General features: G+C 36.0%; 1 protein-coding gene across 1 annotated transcript; it reads left to right on the top strand.

The window, feature by feature from the left end:
- Positions 1-1,346: 1,346 nt before the first annotated feature.
- Positions 1,347-8,304, top strand: LOC129273031 (4-hydroxyphenylpyruvate dioxygenase-like protein). Its single transcript, XM_054910091.2, has 5 exons — positions 1,347-2,243; positions 2,788-2,975; positions 3,430-3,581; positions 4,456-4,601; positions 5,541-8,304. The coding sequence occupies exons 1-5, from the start codon at positions 1,414-1,416 to the stop codon at positions 5,761-5,763; spliced, it is 1,539 nt and encodes a 512-aa protein (XP_054766066.2). The 5' UTR covers positions 1,347-1,413; the 3' UTR covers positions 5,764-8,304.
- Positions 8,305-9,949: the final 1,645 nt, after the last annotated feature.

Below are 9,949 nucleotides of genomic sequence, written 5' to 3'. Positions count from 1 at the left end.
GAAACACCCTTTTATATCATGAAAGGGGAAGTTCACCATGAAGAAAAGTTAGTTGCAAAAATAGCAACAAAAATATAAATAAGAAATATTGGTGATTGAGTTTGAGGAAAATCCATTAAAGATTAAGGAAGTTATTAGAATTTTAATTTTTGGATTTGTGACGTCATAAACGAGCAGCTGCCCCATATGTTATGTAATATAAAATGCATGAATTTCCATTTTATGGTTCGTAATTGCTTATTTTTGTTTTCTTGTAAGGAACGGGTGTGAAATGATTTGTCTCTTGAAAAAACTAAAGTAAAAACCATTTTCAATTTCTTGAGAAAATAACATTTTAACGATTTTATACCATACGATATGTAGGAAAGCTGCTCGCATATGACGTCATAAATCAAATAATTAAATTTCAAATAACTTTTTTTTTATTCTTTGTTGGATTTTTTTACAACTTGAGCTTTGCCCATATTATTTTTGTTATTTTTTCAGCTATTTCTACAATAAACTATTTGTCAGGATGAACGTCCCCTTCAAAGTCATATGCCAGGGAGCTCATTGCAACTGATCACATTTCAACATTTTCACACTATCTATAGGCTACTCTTATTACTGCCCATAGACCCATAGAAGCTTCAACATCCATAAAAATTAGCGTTTGTTTTGTTGACACCCCCCCCCCCCTTTTTTTTTTTTCTTTTTACTTAGAACACGTACATCACTTTGAAATTAAAAAAACCAACAATTATGCCTCAGCACTGAAAATGTCCGGTAAAAAATATCGACCTCATTAACTTGATCGCTTCTCTTACTTGCCGGCCACATCGGATTGTCTGTTAGTTTTGGAACATTATAATTATGTAGCACACATGTATCATACTTTTTTAATTTGATTTTTTTTTTTTTTTGGGGGGGGGGGATTTCAAAACATAATTGGGTGTTACTAGTATCTAATTGAGATTATTATTATTTTCCACCTTTTACCTTTGTGTAGGGTTTGTTTGGTTTATTCGTTTTTTTTTGTTTTTTTTTGTTCCCCTTTATTGTTTGATCTTGTGTTTTATTGTGGGCAAATAAGTTTCTTATATCTTACTTCGTTAATTATATTTTGTCTAATTCCTTTAGGGGAGGTTATCTAGACAAACTCTATTTTGGAGTTTTTATAATTTCCCTATTTCCTCTGTTGTTTAAAATGTTAACTTATTGTATACATATATATTTTATGTGGAAGACTTTTGTAATACATGTACATGAATATGGTTTACATTTGCTCAATTATGTATTTTTATGAATTTTTCTATTGTGATTTTTAATTGGAAATAAATGAATTGAATTGAGAATTGACTCAGTTTGTCGGTGAAGAGGCGTAGATGGCGCTAATGATTTTGTTTATTATTACGAAATCTCATAAATTATTTCATGAAGATGGCAGCCTCCTGTGTCCATCATGTGCAGTTAGCTGTGAGAAACGGGTCCCGATATGTGCATAAATTGATATCAAATGTCAATTTTAAGCTATTTGCAGAGAGGAGAGATGTGGACAGCACTGACTGGGTGCTCAGAAGTGGGTCATCTATATTTGTAGTGAGTGAACATCGAGCTGAAGTCTTTCGGAACCCGGCATCGCAAGTTCCCCGGAACTCCGGGCGAGATGATTGCTCCGCCAACCAGCTGACGTCACCCACCCTAGCACCTGCATTTTCTACACGGCTTTCAGAAGTTCATCATCTAGGATACGTATCACCACCTATTTCAACTCAAAATCTGCGTTTTGAATTGCCATCTAGTGCTCTTGGAAATATAGATACAGTTTGCAATGTTGCTTTTGAAGTGTGTAATGTTTCTGCAACAGTAGAACTTGCGCAGAAAGGAGGCGCTCAAGTGTTGCTAGAACCAACGTTGATCAAAGACTCTAGTGGATATGTGACTGTCGCTGCAATCAAATCTTGTGTTGGGAATGTAGTACACACAATTCTAAATACAGAACATTATGATGGTGTATTTTTACCTGGATTTAGTAAAGTATCGGAGTTGGATTTGTGCAATAATTCCATTTCATCACACAACATTTGTGATCACTCTTCACAAAGTTGTTGTCAGTCAGACAGTGATGATCTTGTAAAGCCTGAATCAAAGGAAACCATAACACATTTTGATCATGTAACATTTGCCATTCCAACAGGAACTTCAAATAAAGTTCTAGATTGGTATGAAAAATGTTTTGGGATGAGGAGATTTTGGTTGGATAGGTGAGATAAAGGCTTAATGAAAATTTTGTTAGTTTAAGTAAAAGTTACCGTATAGGAAGTTGGCAACATAGTTAATTATAAATCGAGATATCATGATTTCAATGGAATTTGTTTTATACTTGTTTTTCATTGATCTACAAAATATGAACATCAGTAGGGTTTTAATTTAGCTAGATGAATGAATAACCGAGAATGTAATTTGAGGAGTAAATTAGGTATGAAGTAGAACAGATTACTAAAATTTTAAAGAGTATTCTCATATCCAAAAATTCATCCACAAAAAAATCTAAGGTAGAGCTAATGAAGAATTGAAGATGTCGAGTCAATATTAACTAAATTGAAATTTCCTGTATAAAGTAATGTAAATCGAGGTGATTGTAGGAACCTGTGTAATGTATCAAGGTTGTTTACAATTTTTCCAAGATACATTGTATTTTGATATTTTTAATTTAGTGACATAGTAGAACTACTAGTAGTAGTAGAGATCAAAGTTTAATACAGATGAATCATTTCAGAATAACATTGATTTTCTTTTCTTCTGTAGAAACGAGGACAAGTTAGAAGGATTCCTGGTTCGAGGGAGCAATGTAGGTCTGCGGATGAAGGCTATGGAATACTGGAGATGTGCAGAAACTGGTTTGGTTTTCTCTGAGAAGTCTAGCAATGAGAGAACGAATCACAGACAAGGAACCAACATGATGTTTGTTGTAGCTGAGGCTCTACCAGAACAAGGTATTGCTATGTTATGATTAACAGACAGGATGGTGCTAGATGGGGCATGGCATCAATCCTTCTGATAATTTGAATGAAAGGGGAGGGAAAATATGAAAAGAGAAGAAGGAAAGAAAGAAGGAAGAAAAAGTTTGGATATATTGAATCCATTCCCCCTTCTACAATAGACCCATCAAATCCAGACAAAAAGTTGTTTCCAATCAGGAAAAATAATCCAGTTTATTTTACTGTGGAAACTCTGATTGTGTAACTTTTCTTCGACATTTACGAAATCAAGTGAATTGAACTAAAGTTCAAATATCAGAGTGTTAGGATGTTAGAACTATGAAAAAGACAATGTCAGTACTTACAGTCTTACTTTCATTGTATAGCTTGGGAATTCTGCTAGTGGAGAGGTTATGCAAAATTTGACAATGAAATTAGCAGGTCTTTGAATATTCTTCCTTGCTTCTAGGACCTAATCAAGTTGAGACGTTCATACAGCAGCATGGTGGGCCTGGTGTTCAACACATTGGTCTCTATGCACCTGATATCGAGTACACAGTGGCTCTACTGAAGGAGCGAGGTTTGGACTTCATGGTTCCTCCAAGCACTTACTACACTGAGGTTAGAATATAACACTGGGGAATTTTTAAGTTAGGTGTTCAAATCTCTTGTTGATTTTTTTTTTTTTTTTTTGGGGGGGGGGTGATATCTACACCAGCCATAGCACCAAACTTGAAATGAGGTGTGGATTTCAGGGTGCCTCCAAGCACTTACATCACTAAGATTAGAAAATGACACTTCAATAGTGATGTTAAACTCTGGTGATGAGTGATATTTACACTAGTCATAACACCAAACTTGAAATGAGGCTGGTGTTTAGATTGATGTCACTAGGTGCTGAACAACTGCCAGACAAGGCATCCATATGAAATACTACAGGAATAAGAAGGTATCATTAAGCCAATAGATTTTTTTTTTTTTTGGGCTGTTGGAAATATTCAATAGTTTTGTGATCCTGGGACCTGGTTTTGGCCTTGATGACAATGTGTCCTTGGTCTCGGGTGTCTAGGCCTTTTTCTTCGAGTTCCAAAGTCCTTTGGCTTGGCCTCAAACAGTCTTTCCTTGGTGTTGGCCTGAACTTTAAGGCCTGGTGCCCAACACTGGCCTCTGCGAGGCTAGTAGGCTTAGCAAACTGAATCACACTCTCAGCATCAACACAATCTTTGCGCAGTTTTAAAGTCAACTCTTGGAACTTCTAAGGACTTGCACATTCTTTTATAAACATAACTTGTATAATTTCTATTCTTTATGACAAACTGAATTTGTATGAATTTATGTTTACAAAAATGAAGAAATTGCTGCAATTGAAGAAAATAAATGTATATTTATTATAAATATTTTAATACTAGAGGAACATGTATTATGACAAATGATGAGAGGTTGATTCAATCTACACTGGACTATTAAAAACCTTTGAATGAATATGTGTCTATAGGTTGGCAAGCTGGAGGAGATGAAACTGGTAGGGAAGGATCCAGCTGCCCTCAAGGAACTTGGCATCTTACTTGATGCAGAAGATTTCCAAGACTACATAGATGGTGATGCCCAGGGTAGATCGGATTGGGAGGACCCTAAAATCAGGTAAGCACAGAATTTGTTGAAAACAATGTAAAGCTGAAGTTCTTCTTGGGCTGGATGCAAGTTGCGAGGTTCAGTCCGCCCCCAACAACAAACTGATATGAATAAAAAGAGCAAACTTCGACAACTCACAAGCATAACTCTGACAATTTCATCAAAATCGGATGTAAAATAGGAAGTATGTCAGTTTTAGAATTTCACCTGTTTGCGAAAAAAAAACACCCTTCAGCAAAGGTGAGAGGCGATGTTGACTCATACTCACTATTTGTTAGTAGGGGGCGTTGTGGTCTTATGATAACGACTCTCGTCTTTCAATCAAAAGGAATGTGGGTTCAAATCCAGCCATGGCGTATTCTCTTTCAGCAGAAGTTTACCCACATTGTGCTGCACTCGACCCAGGTGAAGTGAATAGGTACCCTGTAGGATTTATTCCTTGACGCTTAAGTGCCGAAATGGCGGCTCAGCTACGGCCAGGGTAATAATATGATACCATGTATCAAGCGCAGTTGAGTATGCACATCAGCTGCACTATATAAATGGACATATTATTATTACTATTTTTCCTTGAGAGTTTAGAATATTTATATTTGTGTAGATTTGACAAGGAGGAAGGTCTTGGTTGAAGCACAATAGCAATCAAACCATGTTTTAGATTTTTGAGTGAAGAAATGAAATATTTTATATATTATGCAAGTATTTACACAACCCTATATCACTTTCAAGCTTAACCCTATACAAAAAATTTTTTGTGAACGATGTATGCAAGTGTTCACACAGCCCTTTATTGACATCAGTTTCAAGTGTAAAATTTATTATCTACTTATCTGAACAACCCCACAGGCAATATCTTGAATGGAAGTTCTTACACAGCCCTTCTTCAGGGATATCAATTTCAACTTTGAAGCATAACGCTTTGATAATCTATTCTGATCAACCCCACAGGTATCTTATGCAAGTGTTCACACGGCCCTTCTTTGATCGAGATACATTCTTCCTGGAGGTGATCCAGAGGCAGGGAGCTTGCGGGTTCGGAGCAGGCAACATAAAAGCTCTCTGGAGATCCGTTGAGGCTTACATGGTGCAGAAGGAGGCTACGGAGAAGGAGACCCAGGAGGAGCCTTCCGAGAAGGAGCCAGAAAAATCCAAAGAGTACTTCAGTTACTAAGCTCCTAGGCTCTTTGATCAGATATTGTGTTTGGATGATGATGTATATGTGCATTTGTGAATGAGGATTGATTGGAAACGAATTCCATTTTGATTAAGGTACTGTTGTGTTAGATCAACGACCTTGCCACTAATGTTAACCGAGACGAGAGCTTTCAATTTTCAATTATCTTTCAAGATTTTATGATGTAGAGTTCCTTCAGAGTCGGCTTTACTAAATTAAGTAGGTGGTCAAAAATCAATGTGAATTACAAGCTCATGCTTGTTGTGTTATATGATAATTTTCTATGTGATTATTTATTTTCCTTCTGATTGATATGATTGATTATTAATCAAATTTTGAATTTTGGCAGTTTTGTAATTTGCCTCCATTCACAGTTTTATTATACCTCTGCACCATATATAAAATAGGCCTATTTGCAATTTCCTAACATGTCTTGCAAGATTTTATGATCAAGCGTTTCTACAAATACAAATTATTGGAATTAATTAGATGTCATTAATGCAGCTAAGTGTCATATGTATGAAATAATTTTATTAATAATAAGAAAGTATTTAGTTTAACCCTTTTTACTTAGATTACATTTATTAGTTTCAACTCTGATAAAATAATTCATTTGTTGTATATTTCCTGGCTCTTAGGAAATCTAGGTTTAGGAAATCTAGGTTTAGATTTGTCTTCCCACTGAGAATGCAAGGTTTATCTGAGCTAAATTAAATGAAACATTCTCGTGATTTTTTTTTTCACATGTTCATATTTCTTTAAGATGTTTTTACTGTCGAAAATTAATTGAAATTACATTTCATTAAGTTGCAAATGGTGCTCTCATGTCTTCACATTTGAAGGAATAATTTATCTTCATTGTTTGCTATATATTCAATTTTCCCATGAAAATTTGGCATGGTGAAAATTTAACTGAATCAACTGTGCTCTGAATAGGTGATGTGCGATCCCTCTTCTAAAATTGTACTTGTATTAAAAGTTTTGATATGGAAACAAAAAATAATAATCTTTCCCTCCCTATTTTGAGCCAAGCAAAAGTGGTATTTTTCTTAAATGTCTCTTTCTTGAAAGTTTTGCTGCATCCATATAGTCTATATTTATTTCATCGTACACGAATATCCAGTTTCATTTTGCAATATTCAGTCCTCACGTGGTACTCTGTAAACATTACCTTGAATTATTTAACTTATGAAACATATGGTAATATTGTAGAAGTGCAATCCGGGTTATGGGTCGACAACTTCTTTTAACATATCTTGAGGGTGGTGGTGCCCCATGAGGATTCCACCCTGCTAGCTGCCACTCATACAGGCCTTTCTCACAACGTAGTATTAATCGTCCTTTCACTAACCCTGTACTGTCCCCTTGCTATAATTTTTCCTTTTCTCACCAGCCAAGTTTTCTGCCTAACCACAGCTAAGGAAATGCTTGCTTTTCCCACACAAAATTCAGTAATCCCTGACAAGTGTTAGCCATTCATGAGCGCTTATGTCTGATTGGACAACAGCGCTGTCTCCGTTGTCACTAGGGCATACATCAAGCACCGCCCCTTTGCTTGGCTGGGTTTATTTTCTCACAGCGACTCTCAACCCTGGACTTTCACGATTAACACCGCAATTGCTCGACTAACCCTGCTATTTTGCAGGGCCAAGTCATCCTGTACTATATGTGGGGTTAGCCCACTGTTCAAAAGAAAGAAAGAAAATTGGTAAGTTTAACCCTGTACTATACATGTAGGTGGGGCTAACCTTGCCGTTTAGCCCCACCTGTAGTATTGGGGTTGAGGAAAATTTTGCCCGGGAGAAACGCCTATTGGTGTTTCAACACACCATTTTACCTTTCATTCTGGAATAGTTGACAATTTCAAGAATGTCACTCTCATACTTGAAATGAAATTTTTCCGGAAAACCATAGGGCTGAAAAATATTAAAGCCTTGTTTGGTCATGAACTCTGGTGCTACATGTATTCTGGGAATGCAAAAATTGTGAGAACTTTGATACCTTTTTTTTTTCTTTTTTAATCTGGTCTTGGATTTCTTAGGGAAATTTAAATGATGCCTTCCTGATCTGTGGCAGTGGCTGCGTGGCACTTATATGGACAAACAAAGATACTTATTGAAATAGAAATAGAATTGCATCTTTCCATGTCATATTGATTCATATTGAGTATGTGTAAATGTAAACCTAGGGCATTTCATAGATTTATATGGTTAAGTTCACTGATTTTCTTTTTTCCCCACGAGAAATGTTGTGTGTGAATATTGACCAAAGGGGCGTAAAACCATAACTCAGATAACTATGTGTATGAGTATGTGATTTGTCTTATGAGCTGTTCCACATTGTTCAGGTGAGGAAAGAGAAAAATGTTATGCAATGTACTTTGAAATATTATCCAGAAACAACCCTTTTCTTGGAAAACGTGGGAGGACCATCACATTTTGCTTAATATTTCATGGAAAATTATAATTATTTATGCAGAATACGTTATTTTGCCAACCTTAGTAAGGATGGCCTGAAACAAATTAAAAAGAATTTGAACTTAAGACAAAAACAGACTTTGCATTTTATTGTGTATTCAGTTGGCGCAGATGTGTTTGTAATGATATACATGTAGTTGTAGAGTTCTGATGAAGTTACAGTAGAGATATTGGAATGAGTTGATATGTAAGGAAAACTAAGAGGAACGAGAGTGATGGGAGATGGGTTAAGGCCACCGCGCACCTCATGATTGGTCTGCGACCCGATTTTAGAATACAATGCCGTAACATTTGATGTGAATATCAAGACATGGAATGTCATGCTGTGCAAAGTTCTAAACCTATGTTCTATCCCTTGTTCAAATCTGTTACGATGCCACCTTAATATCTAATCATGATTATGCCATAGCGATCGTACAATCGGCTAGGATTTGATATCAATTTGGCCTTTACTTTAAAGTAAAGGCTTGCAGTTTGCCAAAATTGTTATGTAGATGTTCTTACAGTCATTTAAAACCATGAATAACAAGATTCTATTCATTATTTTTTTTTCATAAACAAGCAAAATGTGATTTGTTCCAATATTGGATTGTAAACAGTCATAAGATGAGTGGAGAAAGAAAAGGAAGAGGGGCGGAAAAGCATGTGAGAGACAGATACTGTCAACTCTGCATATAATATATAAGTTGAGTAATCACCTTTATACTCGAAGCAATTATTGATTATGCACATGTGATATTTCCCCATTGTAAGTCAAATTTCTCTTAAAGTTAAACAGATTTCTGTGGTTGCAAGAGATTTTATGGATCTAGTATTCCTGTGCGAGTTTCAGTTCACATAACTAAGGTCAAAGGTCATTTAGGGTCAACAAACTTTGATAATGTTGGGGGTATTTGCGGAATTGTCATAACTTTTAAGTTTATAGATCAAGTACATGAAACTTGGACATAAGAGTAACCATGTATCCCTGGATATCATGTGCGTGTTTCAGGTCATTTAAGGTTACTTTGGCCATGTTGGGGAATTTGTTGAATTGGCATCAGAATTTAGAAAGTTTATGGATCTACACATGAAGTTCATGAAACATAAATATAAGGGTAATCAAGTATGAATGATTCAGGTCACATGATCATAGTCAAAGGTCATGTTGGTTGGGTCAATGGACATAGTATTTTATTATCATATGAGTGTTTTCTTTTGTAAATAATATTATTCAATAGCTGTTTTCAAATTCAGCACTGCTGCTACATGTATATTGAATCGCGTAATGCAGGTGAGACAGCCAGAGGCGTTCCTCTTGTTTTTACAATTGATTGCATTGACTTCATAATTGTGAAAATCAAGCATACAATTATGTGTTAACCTTTGTGTTAGGGGACCCTCTGCCCACTGTTGAATATGATTTGATTTCAGCAAAATACACATCTTCCTTCCATGCAAACACAAGTAAATTAATAATAGCCTGGTTATTACAGTGTTTTAGCATTCGGGGGGGGGGGGGGGGGGGGGCAATGGGGGCAGATTCATTGCCCCCCCCCCCCCAATATAATTTTGATTACCTTTTTTTTTGCTTGTCAGAAGTTTTTATAGTGACAGCTGATAGTGGTGCTGACCTTTTTTGATTGTCAGATAAAATTTGCCCTCCTCACATGGTTTTGCTCCAGTATGCCACTGATTGAGCAGAATGGGTTAAAAGGTTAGGAAAT

This window comes from Lytechinus pictus, chromosome 12 (assembly GCF_037042905.1).
Source record: "Lytechinus pictus isolate F3 Inbred chromosome 12, Lp3.0, whole genome shotgun sequence".
Classification (NCBI taxonomy): Eukaryota; Metazoa; Echinodermata; class Echinoidea; order Temnopleuroida; family Toxopneustidae; genus Lytechinus; species Lytechinus pictus.
Note: the sequence above shows the minus strand (reverse complement) of the source record. Positions and strands in the feature narration are given on the sequence as shown.